Source organism: Xiphias gladius, chromosome 21 (assembly GCF_016859285.1).
Source record: "Xiphias gladius isolate SHS-SW01 ecotype Sanya breed wild chromosome 21, ASM1685928v1, whole genome shotgun sequence".
In the NCBI taxonomy this organism is placed as follows: domain Eukaryota; kingdom Metazoa; phylum Chordata; class Actinopteri; order Istiophoriformes; family Xiphiidae; genus Xiphias; species Xiphias gladius.
This window is the reverse complement of record NC_053420.1, coordinates 7,206,680-7,223,136: the sequence shown is the minus strand read 5'-3', so window position 1 is coordinate 7,223,136 and position 16,457 is coordinate 7,206,680. Positions and strand designations below refer to the sequence as shown.

At 39.5% G+C, this 16,457-nt stretch overlaps 1 protein-coding gene across 4 annotated transcripts in view; it reads right to left on the bottom strand.

Annotated features, from left to right (window-relative positions):
* Positions 1 to 16,457, bottom strand: part of arhgef10la (Rho guanine nucleotide exchange factor (GEF) 10-like a) — a 101,301-nt gene that overhangs the window by 29,276 nt on the left and 55,568 nt on the right. For all 4 annotated transcript variants that reach the window (XM_040159757.1, XM_040159758.1, XM_040159760.1 and 1 more), the window contains one exon: positions 9,421 to 9,542. In XM_040159757.1, coding sequence (XP_040015691.1) covers positions 9,421 to 9,542 — 122 coding nt within the window. The remainder of the gene's footprint in view (positions 1 to 9,420; positions 9,543 to 16,457) is intronic.

The window sequence follows — 16,457 nt, the reverse complement described above, 5'->3', positions numbered from 1 at the left end:
TGCTGTTCATGTTTTGATTTCATGAGCTAGATGTCACCCTGTGATTTAAATTCCACCAGCATCTACAGGGGGAGATCAAAGGGCCAACCACCTGCTGTGCTTGCAGGCCTGCGTTACACTGAGAATATTCAAAGTCATTTTAAGACAATAAGATTAAACCATCTGCACAAGAGGGCCAAGTAGACAGCCTGATTTTTTAACTCTTGATATGCCTGTATCAGGTCCCTTTAGAGGTGGTTAGGACTTGCACCACAGCGTATGGCTATCAGTTTATTATTAAAGCTGGCTCAGGACATTTCCCTTAATTTAATAACCATTGTCTGTACAGTAACAATTCCCTGTCTCCCCTGGCTATGCTACAGATCATATCAGCAATAAGTGGAATGAAGTTGGAGAGTGGTTTTGCATATCGCTGCTCAGAGCCACAGTCTGACATTGGTAGGACATCACAAACTCATATTCATGACTCGGCTTAGATTTTCTTCCTCGTGCCCTTCACCGCTCCTAGCTGAACGATTGCAACACGCCAACAAATGTGATGCAAATTCACTGTGTCGCTATGCCCCCTCTTCACACACACACACACACACACACACACACACACAACACACAACACACACACACACACACACACAACACACAACACACACACACACACACACACACACACACACACACACACACACACACACCACTGACTCCTGCGGCCATGGCAGCTCCAACTCTGGATGAAAGCAGTGTACTGCCCTTGCATTAATGGGTTCAAAAGAGAACTACAGGCCAAAACTTCTCCGTCTAGTCAATCACTTTCTCCATCTTCCCTTCCCTTTTGCCAGAGATACGAGACATCTGCACAGGGCCCAGACAAGCTTTGGATGAGAATTCTTTACCCACCTAAAACTGTTTGTCCACATGGGGTCCCTGTCTCAACCCTGTGTTTTGATATTTAAAAAAAAATGTTTTGTTTTATGGGTATGATTTAACCATCTTGTACAGATCAACCTAAGAGTTTGTTTTCATGACAGAAAAGATGAAATCAATCCATTAGTTTCAACATACAGCAATTAAACTGAGTGAAAACACTTTCTAAATCACATAAAAGCTAAATGGAAAGTTTACATTTACACCTACTTTAGAAGAGAAATGAAGGTAAAGACAACCTGTCCTTAAATGTCTTAACACAGGCCAACAACAATAAATGAAGTAGGATTCAGAGTGTTGGTTGTCCACATCTTGAAAGCAAGTAGCAGGAAGACTAATTAGCAGAGCCGAAAACATGGAGAGAATATATCACTGCAACAGACAGGATTGCTTTGGCACAATAGGAAATCAAAGAGAAGGGTGGGCCTTTCTTCCCTTTTCCTTTTGAATTGATGCAGTTTTTACCTATCGTCCTCTCCACGCTGATGTATAATCACAGAGGAAGAATGTGACTGAATTGCCACATTTAGCAGATCTGCAGGATTTCCCTTCTGGGTGCATAATTTGTTCCTGCATGCTATCTTGACAAGTACACAGCGAGCAGAAACCCAGGGCCGGAGAAGGACTCTGGTCTGAGGCATTGCCAGAGCATCTATGATTCCCTGTAATTAGTATGTTAACTGTCACAGCAACCGATCAGGCACTTCACAAATAACCTCGCTGTCAAATGGTGGGTGTGTCTACCCTGTTCATATACTATATACAGGCGATGCACTGCCCTCTAATGTCAGGGAGAGTTAAAAAAAAAAAACAGAAAATGATTTGTACAGTATGGAAACCGGGCTTATGAGTGGAGTAGCACACAAGAGTGTGAGCAGTGCATGTAACTACTAACATGTAAACTATAATAAAAGAACTGAACTTACATCCAGTATATGTATCTCTTTAGTACACCCTGTCAAAACCAGACTCGGCATTTACAAAATCTATCCTCTTGATCCTGTCATTACAGCGCAAATTAAAATATCCAAATCCTGTTCACCATCCCTGTTAGTAAATTAATTAAAATCTTAGGTAAACAGGATGTAATGATGACATAACTATATTAGAATGCTGATGCTATCACAGAGTCTTGGGTATATGCATGATTTATTTCAATACACCTCTATACTGACATCAGCACACACATCGCAGAAACTTTGCTACCACTCTAGCAACAAAACCAATATTCCTGTCCTGGCCAATAAGAGGCAGGGATTGGCAAGCATGGCAACCATTCATAATGTAACTTCTCCATGCTCTCACGTTTTTATCATCTCGTATGAATACCCTTATTTCATCAGAACATTTGGAACAATTCAAACTCTTTTTCACACATTATAAGAATAAAAATTGTGACAATAAAATATGTCTAAGAAGCTCTGAACACTTCATATCTTCGGGTGAATTTTCTTGTCTTCACATCTATTTCACAGTTGCTTATAAAAAATGATGAAAAGCACATCTCCACAGCCACCCCCTGTTAGTAATTTTGAACATGTTAGTCAAAATTTACACAAGAGTGCCCACCCACCACATCAATATTTCTGCCTCTATGGTTCTTGCATCTTTGTTTGCTGCCGACATAGGACTTCAACATATCGCAAAGGGGCGCAGCGCAGTCGGCAGTTGGTTTCGGCTTGAAAGTAACTATTACTCAAATCCGATAAACTTGATTGCTAATGCTGCTTAGCTCTGGCAAAGTACAGATCCAGAAGAAAGCCTGACCTCTGTACAATCCTGAAACATTTGCCAAGATGTTGGAAACTGTCACAACTCCCTCAGAGTTGTTCTCTGCGAATGCCAAAGTTTGACTTCTGCCCTGACCTCAGCGAGAGGTCCTCTTTGATCGGGAGTGTTAAGCAGTCAGAGCTTGTGTGCTGTCACTGCCCCCTGTATTTGTGACAGCGACAAGTTTGGTGTGTCTGGAGTTGGGTTTTGCTGAGCTGAGCCACAATGGCCAGAAGGGCCAAGCAGTATCAGCTACAGCGACAGGTCTGCTGTGATCCAGCTTCAAATAGAGAAATTAGATTGACACTTCCTCCTGCATTCTCACATTCTGCATGCCAAAAGCTTGTCTGCCCCCTTTGAACTCAGAGGATGAGCAGCAGTGGTCTGTTTTTGTGGAGAGAACTGTGTTACATGTTTACAAAGCTTCTAGGTCTGAGAGTGGCTACAAAATTTACAACTAGATTTGAGGGAAGTTATTTTTCTCTGAGTGCGGCTCTCACTGCATTTCAACAAACACAATGAATAAAAATTGATTAGGAGATATTATATATTGAATTCCACAATCTCTGCAGAATGGAGCTTGCAAAAACCATCAGAACAGTTTTACAGAACATGGAAATGTGTTGATATCTATGCATTTAATTTTACAGACAGCAGATGTTGATTTTGGTAGTACTGTAGATGCCACATTAGGTTCTGCTTCATGTCCTGAAAACATCAGCATGATGCTTGATATTTGGTGAGCATCTACGGCATTAAAATGTATTCTAAAAATCCTAAAATGCAAACCATGCATTTCAAACACCATCGTGAAACCCATTTTGTGTTCATGAACATGCATTACTTTGTAGGTCTAAAGTGAAGGGAAGTAGAAATCACATTTTTAACATGTCCCCTAAATTACGAGGCTGATGGGTAGCCAATGGCATATTTGAGTATCATTTGTGGTAATGTTAATGAAGCATACACAGCCAAATAGAGCAATAGAGCACAGCACAGTCAGTATTGTTGGTCATCATCATGATTCATTAGACCCTGATAGTCACAGGAAAGCCTGCGTACTGTAGATTATCCTCCATTTCTAATAAGCAATCCACGGGGGAAAAAAAACTGATCTTGATAAGGATCAGGTCTGTGAGAGAAGAGTTTGCTCTCTCAAAACAGTCTAAAGCTCTTGCGCATCCTGCTGTTTGTGTTTTTCTGTTTGCCAGAAGGATATTACTGCAGACTTAGAAAGGGAGTTGCTACGCCCCAGTGGACGTGTGGTTAGAACGAGCTTTTAAACTATGCTGTGGCATCTATTCTCAACAAATCAGAGCGTTGGCTGATATCTGCTACTCTGAAAGGTAGCAAACGACCTTCGAGGAAAACTGAGAAAGAGGCATTGCGTAAGGTGTCAACTTGATGACTTTACCTTTAAAAAATTATAATAAAAAACAGTCTAGACGGGGGAGAGGAAATAAATCATCAGAAAGGCGTTGCATCAGAGAAAGGCCATCTTTTCACACTGTCCTCCTCCTTTTTAATCCATATTTCATAACATAGTATCTCATCTGTGGTGTTCTTTACACACAAGCAGCCTTCAAACTGAGCCATTTCCCTGATCTTGGCTGTAAGAGCTTTGAGTCATTATGTTCGTAAATCAGTCATTCACCAGACAATGCTATAAATGTAGCCATGAACACAGTGTATTTGCTGCTGCAAGGGATGCCGCTCGACAAGCTCATTTTCTGTACATGCAGTCACTTTCATGTGGCTAGCTGAATGCACAGTGCTGCTCTCTTATCACTCCATCAGCAGGGAAGATGGATGACACAGCAAGTGAGAGGGACATGCACAACATGCCCCAAAAGCAACAGCGAGTCCAGTAAACAAGCACAGAACCCAGTGACCCAGTATTGTGTGATTTCACTAGATGACAATGACAAATATGGCCCTTTAACATGTTTAATTGATTTCAAGACTGAATTACACCCCATCCAAAAAAGGAAAAGACATAAGAAAGTAAATAAATAAATAATAATGGTGATCTGTGTGATCTATGTAAACTAGCAGAGTGTATTAGGGTTGAGATGTGAGCAAGCTTTGCCGTTTTCGGAGCTGAGACACAGAAGCTAATCCTCTCAGAGAAAGAGAAGGGAAGCTAACCCTAATGCAGCCCAAACCCTTTACCAGTTTGTCATTCTGCACTTCAAAGCATACATGATGAAATCCCCCAAGGTATTATAAGAGCTCTGGCATAGCAGCCATCCTCAACCCTGTCCTAGCCTAATGCCTCATAAATGGAGTCTGGAAACATGTCCCTTTACTATTTCGAAAGTCTTTGTAGCTTTGGATCTTTAAGAACCTTTTAGAGTTGCAGAGGAAGAGGTGCTTTCCTACTGAAGGAGATATGAGGCGTTGGTGAATCATTATGCTGCCAAGGGATTCCTGCCCCCTCACCGTAAAATACTGCACATACAGTATGCACGTGCACTTCTTTCAGAATGGTTAGATCGGGACAGGAACCAGGCATCGATCTTCTTCAGAGCTTTGCTGAATGAGCGGTTAAACAGAAATACAGTGCACAAGAAAATAAATGTATCCTAGATAGAGACAGGCATGCAATTTAAGTCATTCCGTTCCCAATGCACTAGGTGATGCCATCGGAGGCCAGTTGTTATACAGCTTGCTGAGCTGTCAGATTATTGGGTTTTATAAATACATCCATTATCGATCCCCAGCCGTCAGGCTTCAAGCTAGCATAGCCTGCTGGACAGAACTGGAAGAAATAGCTGATAAAACTCTGTAAGGCACACAGGGAGATGAAAGGGAAACAGTGGATGTTGTCCAGCTTAGTTAAGTTCCAGATACCATGTACTGTAACTACAAACAAATATCATTACCATCAAAATGGAACGCCAAGTGTTTACAGGATCTAACTATTCATTCAGTCTATAAAATGTCAGAAAATAATGAAAAATTACCATCAGGAAGTACCAGAGCCCAAGGTGACATTTTCAAATTGCTTGTTATGTCCCAAAACGGCCCCAAACCCAAAAGTATTCAATTTGCATTATATAAAGCAGTAAAAACTCACATTTTGAAAAGGCAGAACTAGCTAAAGTTTGTCATATTATCTTGACAAATGACTTAAATAATTTATCAATTATAAAAATGGTGGATGACTCATTTGGTGTCGATGGTCTAACTGATCAATCGTAATTGACACTTCAGCTTTGGTTCTTTTTTTGGCACAGTTATGTACTCTACAATCACATCACAAGTGTGATTTCAAATTTCTGTATAAGATTTCCGTCAAAGATTCAGTCAAATTCTGATCTTAAATTTAATCTGTATATCTGTAATAATTAAAGGCATCAATCATGTTAAAAGCAACATCATGCAATAATATGCTACAGTTCTTGTGCAAAAATTGTATTAATTGTTCAATGAAACAGCTGATGATCCTGTATAGAAATCTGGTTCAGCTTTTAGCCTTTCCGCTATAGCATCTCCTATTAATTCCTAACCCAACCACCTCACACCCTCCCTTTGGGCCAACTGCCAAACCTGGTCTGTTTCATCTTTCAAAATGGCAGAGAGGGCAGTGAAACGGAGCGTGCACTGACTCTTTAAACAACAAACAACCATCAGAATGTGGTTTGTCTATTAACCAAGTGTGTGTGTGTGTGTGTGTGTGAGGGTGTGTGAGAGAGAGAGAGAGAGAGAGAGAGAGAAAGAGAGAGAGAGAGAGGAGAGGAGAAGGAGAAAATGAAAGAGATAAATTGAGAGGAGTCAGTCTGCCCCCGCTGTTCTCACTCAGTGGACTTGTGATAAGGTTTATCTCCGGTGCCTAACGAGTTCGCCCAGTAGCCCAGTCCAGCTCCTACTTAGAGGACTGGGGCGCACAGCGCTGCACACAGTCAACAGTGTGTAGAGCTCCCTTAGGTGACCTGTGCTTGTTGTTCATGCTACGCTGCTTTAGAACTTTATTTTCTGTAGGAAATGGCTTCAGCCCCTTCGGCCACATCTCTTTTAATCTGGGATTTCTTTTTTTGCCTCCTTTTCTTGATGCTTTCTACTGACTGTAACTCAGACTGCCAAGAGAAGCTGCAAGAGCTGGAGAAAGAGATGCTGCGGAGCTTTGGCACAGAGAGGCGTGTGTGTCCCAGAGGCAGTGGCTGAGGCAAAGATGGAGACACAGAGAGGGAGAGGGGGCTGCTGCTGAGTTAAGCCCCTAATCACAGTCTGCTCTGCATGAAGGACTTAAAGTCACTCCATTTAATGCTACCTTCTCTTTAGTCAAAAAAGGGAAAGAAATACTACTGCTTACCTCTTCAGCTTTCTGATACCTAGGCCCCTATTCCTATCACATACCCATTCTTGTTCTGCATTAAGTGCACAGCTAAAGTATACAGTCAAACAAATACAGAGAAACATGAAACTCAAGCATACAAAGAGACACAAAAACATACATGAACATATAATTGCACACACGCAGAAATGCCAGCATAAATGTTTCCCCTAGAATCTCACATTAGCCTTAACATGAGCAACCAATTCAGCCCTCCACAGCAACGACTTGAAATAGTGATAGTTCTCACAAAATAAAGCCACATGGAACAATTTAATAGGAAACCTCATCTGTGACTGACCTGGCTGCCATGCCCTTCACTGGCGTGCTCAGGTGCTTCACTTGTTTGTGCGAGAAGTGGAGAATATGAGCAAATCCTCTGAGACTGCAGGGTCCCACTGGCTCAAAATATATTAATTGACTTGGCTCCGATTCCAGCCAGGTGTAACACAATTTTGCAGAATACTCTGGAACGTCGGCAAGATCTTTTGGGAAATTCCCCCTTCCGTGTCAAAGTAACACTTTCCCCACTTCCAGCTGCTGTTTCACCTCACCTTCATGGTTCGTCCACATGGCTAGCAGAGCATGGGGTGGCGTACAGGTCTTAATCTAATGTTGGAACATTGATTTATGCTTGGGTGTCCCACAGCCATTAAGATAATTGCATGATCACTTTATAACATCCTCCCCTGGTGGCCATGGTAATTTGGCTCCCCCCACCACCCACCTTGCTCAGAAAGACCCATAACCACATTATGGCAATAGAAAATGTGGCTGGAAATATCATCTTTCAGCCGATTTCCTCTGACTTCTAAACCCTTTTAGTCTATCTCTCACTGTGCTGACCATTTGATCTATTGGAGACTTCTAGGGCTTAACAGCTTGTATTGATCGAGATTCTTCAGCCAACATCTTGAGGGGATGCTCTCATGTCACCTTGTAATTCCAATAGTCTAGGTGTTTTTTGAGTGAGATCATCACTGAGACAATGTTTTTTTAGTTGTTAGGGCAAGGCACGTGCACTTTGACAGCATTTAGCAGGAAATGGCTTTATTAATTAGCACTATAATCTCTGTCGACAAAATCTTTATTAAAATAAAGATTCTGATATCACTGTGGGCTAACAGTTGCTAAAGCGGAAAAGTTAGCATCAGTGTAAGTCAAATTGCTTTGACAGATTGATCTACAGGAGGCACTTGGCTTCCTGAGTATACACATTGCCAGTACAGAAACACTGAACACATTAAAAGCTTTGCAGCTTAAGTACAAGTGAGCTCAGGAAGATGCAGTGATTTAAAACTTTAAATTGACAGCAACTGTAACATGATCCATCTGGAAAATGTCCTCTATTCCATCGTATATTCTTAAATACTTAATAAGTTATTATTAGTAATGGTATTAGTATAATTATTGTGCATCCAATTGAATTACACCGATAACAGCGAGAGTATTAAAAAAACATTCCTTCATACAGCAGTATGTATTAAGTAGTAATTGCTTCACCACTGATACCACAGATATACTTTTAAGTCAAGAGTCAACATTAAGTTCATTTTTAGATTAACATTTTTCATATATTTATTTTGGCTTATATATTTGCATTCAAAGAATTTAATTTGCTTTTGTATTGGATTTATTAATTAAGAGTTATACTGTAAAATTTTCATCCAAGCTGAGACCAGATAGGGTTGGATAACATGCCAATATGTACTGGAAGAATTTGTCAGCTATCAAAGGCTTTGCCATACCACTTGCACTGAGGTAGCTACCCTTTTAAATTTCCAACAAATTAATGAGCATATGTTGAATTTACACAGTTTTGGCCTAAATGTGATGGTACCCTGATGCACCTTGATTTTTTAGGGATATAACTCACTGTATTATTTACATTCCTATTTGATTTAAATATAAGTGGTTTCTTTTCTATAAGAAGAGTTACCGTATCACAATATATATCAACACTTTGATATAAAATTCCACACACTATGATTGATTGAATTTATCCATATCATTCACAACTAGGTCCAGATATGGTCTTCCAGTGTTTATATGTGAACTGTATATTCTAGCTATGCTGTATTGATCATCAATAGTGAAAGAGTAGGCTGAATCCCGCAATGTCTCCCTCCTTATTTGAGAAGTGTGAAAAAATGTTGCACCGACGCCACGGTTTTGGACAAGTCGTTTGTGATTTTTAAGTATTACACAGATTTCATTAATATACGTAGTACACAAATATGGAAAAACTATGAAATTTCTCATTTCTTCCTTCTAATACGTGTATACTGTATGAGAGTTAATCTGATTTAGATCTTTTGAAAAATCAGAAGGTATGGTAAACCTGTGCTGTTTAAGGAATGATCTTTGACTTGTAACGGTGTCAACAGCTTTACCTTTCTCTCTGGTGACTTCATAGCAAAGACAGGCATGTGACAGGAAAGCAGCGGACACCAAAGCGGGGCCATCGATTTCCCTTCGTCCTCTCCGCATAACCAACCTGGTGAATTCTCCTCTCCTGAAAGAGAAAAAATTTAGACTTTTTCATTTCTTGTCACAAAGGTGGCACTAACATAAAGTTGTTTACCAGCTTGTTTTACTGACACTTACTGACAGTTCACAGTTGAGACTAGCTGTAAATTCTCCTTCAAGATGCCAGAGCCATGCTAAATAATCAGAAGGACGTTTCGCCACCTCAGGTATGTAATATGAATGGTGTTATTAGCATGTGAATGCTATAATCAGCCAGAGGCTTATTCCCTGTTGCAGGCGGCGAGGCCAGGTACTGCCAACACAGGGCCTCAACAGTGATTAAACCTGTACTTAATCAACGGTGAGAGACAGTCCCAGAAGGAAAAATGCAACTGCTGGGTTTGAGTTATAATAATGGAACTGCCTGGTGTATGTGCCATCTCAGCGCTCATAGCCCTGAGCCTTTCAACAGGTGCACCCCTGACAAGGCACCGGGCAAATATGCCAAAGTATTCCCATTATGTAATTTTGTCATCATCAATTTCAATTTACAGAAACTAAATTGTGCATGAAATTCAACAGCTTGCTAAAATTTGCTTCCTGGTCTGTTTGCATGCGTTACCATGGAATAAGATACACTTTACCAATAATGTCCCTCCAAGGCATCAGAGATGCATTAGACCTATTTGCATTAGTTTATTGCTGAGTAAGTTTTATATGAACATTCTTTGTTCACTTTTTCTGTGTCCAAGATATAGGGGGTTCACCTGAGGGCTTACACTGACAGACAGCACCAAAGGCTGCAATCCTGGTTTGATTTTTCTGTTTTGGTCACACAGATACCAAACTGCAATGGTGTTCAGATTGACATGACCTGCACTTTACTCTTTCAAACCACTGCTACTGCAATTACCAAACTAACATAAATGTATCATCACTCTACCAAGTCGTCAGTTTGCAAATGGTGTCACAGTGGAGTGAAATAGTACATCTGAATAAATGTCAAAACATGTTCATACAGAGCAAGAAGCTACAAGAATGATCAAGGACCAGAATAAACAACATTGGGTAAGTGTGTTGTGTCTTTTCATATCTTTCAATGACTTTCGTCTTTGTTTGTTTGCTGTTGTTTTTTCATATTTTCTTTTTCAATCTGTTAAGCACTACAAACCGCGTTTCACTCATCTCCATTGTATTCTCAAAACATCTGTAAATAAAATTAAAACTATCTACACTACTCTAGGGTCAATATACAGTACTTTAAAATTAAAAATTGATTTAAGCTTCCAATGTGTGTATATTATATTGTTGTAGAGACTCCAAGTCCAATCCTTGCACTTTGAAAAAAATATATAGAGCAAATTACATGTCAAATTGTGTTTTTAAAGCCATGATAAAATTTCAGTTTATATGTCCAAATTGCAGTTTTGAGGAGCTATTTAATCTGTTGATGCTTCATGCCAAAGATGCTATATATCACAATTTAGGTATAATTCATTCATTTAACTACTTCATCTAATACTGACTAGAAGAGTCCTGCTATGAACAAGGTTACTGTGAAGAACGGGGTAGATAATTGTAAGGTCTTAAATCATTTAGTGATTTGTATTTACAGTCATCTGGAGTTGTGGAATGTTCTTTAATAATTAATGTTCGATGGTGGGAGGTGGGGGGTTGGCCTGTGGGCAGACTATTCCTCAGTGATCCCCTGCCAGGATACGAGGAGGGGTGAGGTCACTTATTAAAAGGCTTTAATTGAGGCCACATTGCTGCAGGTGGGGCAGGAGGTCTAGGTTTCCTCTACCCCAGAGTAATCTTTAACTTTCTTCAGTTAATTGTTAGATTAGCATAAATAATGTTCCATTTGGGTATGCTGACTTCTCTTACTCAGTAAAAATTAATCTGGTTACTAATTTGAAAGAGAGACAGACACTTAAAGAGATAGAAGGACAGAAAGAGGGAGACAGAAAGAGACTAGGATAAACACAAAGGGACAGAAAGGGAAAGTGGTTATGAGAGGACACGAATTAGCCTTAACCTTCAGTCTTTGCCACATAGTAATGATGATGAATAACGATTAGCAAATGATAAGCACAGACGTAAATTGAAAACGGCATCTAATAGGGATATGCAGGCCACTCACCTCAACACACAGGCTCTGTCATAACACAACTATACACACAGATACACTGCTTCATTTATGAATTATTTTCCATCATTTGGACCTCTAAACCCAGGAAAACAAAGCATTCAAGAGGTGTTGATACACCGCTTTCCTCCTATATGTCAGAAGAATTACTTTATCCGTGCATACATCACGTTAACAGTAATTTGTCAAAACAAAAGAATTGTCTTTTTTATATTTTATAAGCTAGTCATAAATTGTAGAAAACATCCATAAAAATAACTTGATATTTGTTACGTTTACTCAGGTATGCAGGATCGTCTTTTCCTGAAAGTCACAACATGTAAAATTCTACCTGAATACATCATTCTTTAATTGTGGCAGTGCAGTATGATGGCTGTAGGAAAATGAAGATTTCCCTGACAAAACTGTATTTCATATCTTTTGTTCCTTGTGTTTATTCCCTGGTAGAGTGCCCTGTGAATTTTGATTCATACTAGATTCACACCATGTTGGATTTCCCAGAAAAGGGACTTACAGACTAGGGGGAAAAAAGGATTCATGTAATTACCATTAGGAGGCTGACAAGTAGGGGCCTAAGACATGCGACTTACTGTGGCTTCCAGTATATACCAATTAGTGTCATATTGCGGAAGTGTCCTAACACAGACAGCAAAGTGCAGCAAAGCCACTAATGCCAGAAGTCTGGTATAATAAGAATCAAAGTCGTTAGTTATATTACTACTGATACAATGCACTGGTTATTTCATATGTGGTTGGTCAATTAGTTAAATAAAAAAGGCTTGGAATATGGACTCCACATATACAGTGGACTGTAAAAACTATTCAAAATGATGAGGCCTTTTTCTGCCAAAAATTATGAATGATATAAGGCAGCGATATCACACACAGACACTAACAAATACATAATGTCTAATGCATTAAAAAAAGACTGTATTATTCATTGCCTGCAGCATATGTAGTCTTTCTTTCATTCATAAGCACCTGTGTCAATACAAAATTACTCAGTAAAATTGTTAAACATGTGCATACAGATAAACATCTTAAACAGATAGAAAATAAATTTCAGTGAATCTTTTAAGCTTCATGACAAATGACTGAGGGAATAATAAAATCAAAACTCATTCTCGGACATATGGAAAAAACTACTGCCTCAGTACTCCAACATAAAGTTAATTAGATTCCGGGGAAATAAAACAACAACCCATACAGATTAAATATTCTCCTCTTCCTATTACAAAAACTAAAAAACATTCCAATTTAACTGATTTCAAAAAGTATCTGACACAAATTTAGGACTATGGTCCGCTCTTAAAACTGCTTTACACTAACATCAGAGGTCAAGTCTGTACCAGAGTCGAAATGATTAGTTGTTTAATTGATTAGTGGGTCAACATAAAATAATGGGCAACTATGATGATAATCAGTTAATCAATTCAATCATATATAAAGCAAGAATAGTGAAAAAAATGCCATACACTCTCTGGTTTCAGCTTCTCAAATGAGAAACCTTGCTGCTTTTCTTTGTTTTCTATCCTTGTAAACTGAATATGGGTTTTGGAATTGTGATTGAACAAAACAAAACATTATAAGACTTCAACTTGTACACTGGGAACTATAATGGTTATTTTTTTTGCTATTTTTTGACATTTTATAGAATAAATGATTGATTGCTTAATTGAAAAAAAATAAATCAGCAGAATCACTGATAATGATCCCATTAGTTGCAGCCCTAATCTACTGTTTGCCATAATTAAAGTAATACATAATGAAAAATAATGCTGTGTTAAAACTGACAAACAAAATTCTTTAGGCAAATCAGAGGCATAAGCCAAAGATGCATGTAACATTTATATTGACTGGGTTGTCCCAAAAACTGGGGTCATGTGCATCACCTGGGCTCAATATAGACAAGGAAATAAAACTCTCCTATATACAAACTTGTACTAATCTCTGCATAAAAGAGCTGTATTGCATATGCTTGGAAAAATCAATAGGAAAACAATAGGAGTGTAAGTGTGATTCAGAAAAGATCCAGGAGTCAGAAATGTTGCTGTCATTTCACTGACAGCTCACATACACCACCAGCTTGACTTAACCACGAGATTACCTGGGCGGTTTGACACCGCAATAAGTAGGCTGACTGAAAGACGTGCATACCGAAGCACACATCAAATCAAACGTGCCTGGACGTAACAGTTCTGTTAGTATGTGCATAGTTTTCCAAATGCATGCTCAGCCAGCCCTTTTTTCGCAAAGTTCAAAGGGAGGAGAGTGTTGGGCTTTTACAAGTCAGGCTACCACCTATTCTGGCAGACAGTATACGAATTGTCTCAGGATAAACCAATAACAAAGTCTATAACAGAGTCTTGGTGATATTCAATTGGATCTACATCCACTTCTAACCTTCCACAGTTTTTCCCATGCCTAATAAAATTGGACTACCAGATCTATCCTGGATCTGCAGTTGCTGCATGAATGCGCTGCATGGAAGACTGCTGACAGGTAGAGTAGAGTAGTGATTCACAGCCAGAGGTACTCGTATCCCAGGGGGTACTTCTGCAGTTGCCAGGGGGTATGTGGGAAGATTATGGAGTAACTCAGCTAGTTTGAAAGAACAGACACTATGATTCAGTGAAAAGAAAAAAAAAAGTCCACATGATAGTATTTAAGGGAGAAATATACACACAACTACCATAATAAATTGGTGAGGTGATACCATCTTTAGTATATTTACTGTCAGACTAAACAGTTAACTACCAGACCTGATAAGCCCACTGCACCAAACACATCTCACATCATCCTGAGTCAGCTGTAACACCTCAGTACAACCTTCTAATTTAGAGCGCATGAAAAGTCATTAGCGGGAAAGTAGAGAGGATGAAACTGACACCTAAAAGTGCTGTGAAAACAGCTGGAACATCCAGCCTCTGCCAGTGAATGTGGTATCACTGCTATCACAAACTTGCCAAACCTTCTTAAGAGAGATAAAACTTACACATCAACAATTTCCTGATCGCTTTGCCTTTGAATAAACAAAAACACATAACAATATGCAATAATTAACTGTGTTAAAAACATTTAAGTCAATTCAAACGAACACATTTCTAAACGGAGTTTTATCTGTGAAGGGGCACATCTGAAAGCACCGTGGGGTACGTCAGATAAAAAAAAATTGGGAACCACTGGATTAGTGAACCAGTAGGTATACAAACTAGGGATGCAAAGTGAAATTCTTAATATTACTACAGAGACCGAAAATGCCAAAAAATGCAGTGAGTCCCCCACGATAGTTCTGAAGTAGAAATTCACACTGAACTGAGCAAAGACCTCTTGTAGAGCTATGGTCATTTCCACATCCATGTCCAACACAAATTAATCTCCTGAGGTGATGTAAAACACTGCTTAATAAATTATTCCAGAGGCAAGGTGTTGTTACAGTCAAAGCTAACTGTTTTGTATTCGGTCTTAAATTTGTTTTTAAAAGATGTGCTATACTGTCATTTTTACAAATGTTTACTGTCACAAATGTAGTAACTTCATACACACAAAAAAAACAGGTTTTCACTTTTTTATTTTTTGAAAAATAAATTGCAGTATAGAGTGTTCCACTGTGCTGCAGTTTATTTATCTACAGTGTTAATTAAAGGCAATCTGTATGCATGGTGAGATTCCATACGCTAAAAGTCAAGGTCAGTTCTTTCTACAGTAACTGTGAACTCAATCCCAGCTACTGTACATTAACCGTGTATATAACAACATACATTGCGAAGGTACAAGGTTGTAAGACTAAGAAGTGGGATTAGTTTTTGAGTTTCTTTACTGCAAGCGTGCTTTTGTTTCAAGTCTTTTGCTGACGAAGATTAATTTGCAGAGGAGGGTGCTCTATCAACCCCAGTGACACAAAGGGGAAAGATATAGACTAATTAAATACACCAGTGCAATTGATATTTCCCATGGATCAATGTGAGTGTGGGATCTGTTAATTAAATCCGTGATAATGTTTACTCATCATAAACATTTCCCATGTTTGAGCACAGCGAGATAGTAAGATAATCTTTGCTGTCTGACAGATTAATTTTAGGGCTAAGGGAAAATCCTTCCAGCACATACAGAGTGGATGCCTTTTTTCAGGGGGATGGTTCTTTTCAATGTTTATATTACAAGCGTTATCAAAGGAAATCTTTCCAGCCTCTTTACTGAGTAGACATACTTTACCGGCACAAAACAAAAAAGATAACACTTACACATAAGGTAAAGCTAAAGCTATTTGGACAGATGCAAAGAAATCAGTCACTATAGCAACCGAGAAATCTGAATCCCTAGGCTAATGAAAGTAAAGCCTTTGCAGTGTCTCCTAAAGCCCATGCAGCAGGCTGGATTTTGCATTCTCCCCCTTTGCCTGTCTCCTGCGTGGCATACATCGGCATGGCACAGGTTATCACACAGTGGATTAAGAAGGTGTGTCAGAGTGTGTGCCAGAACCTCCAAGCCGCACTCCACTCATCTATTGATCTGTGTGTGAGGGAAAAAGCGAGAGACCGGCACACTTAGCGGTTTAGCCGCAGCAAACAGCCCCCTGCCTGCCCTCTGTTCCCTGCAGTGGGACTGATTGCTTGTCTCAATCACCCCCCCCACACACACACCCTCAACCCGTCCCTTCTTCCTCTCCACACATACACATACACGTAAACACATACTCCCATACCCCCTCGACAACTTCTCTTTGCGCACATTCAATCCTCTGCTTCTCTCTCCGGCATCTCGGCAGCAATCTCGTGATTTGATGGCCTCTGGTTCTTCTTGTGAGGGCCA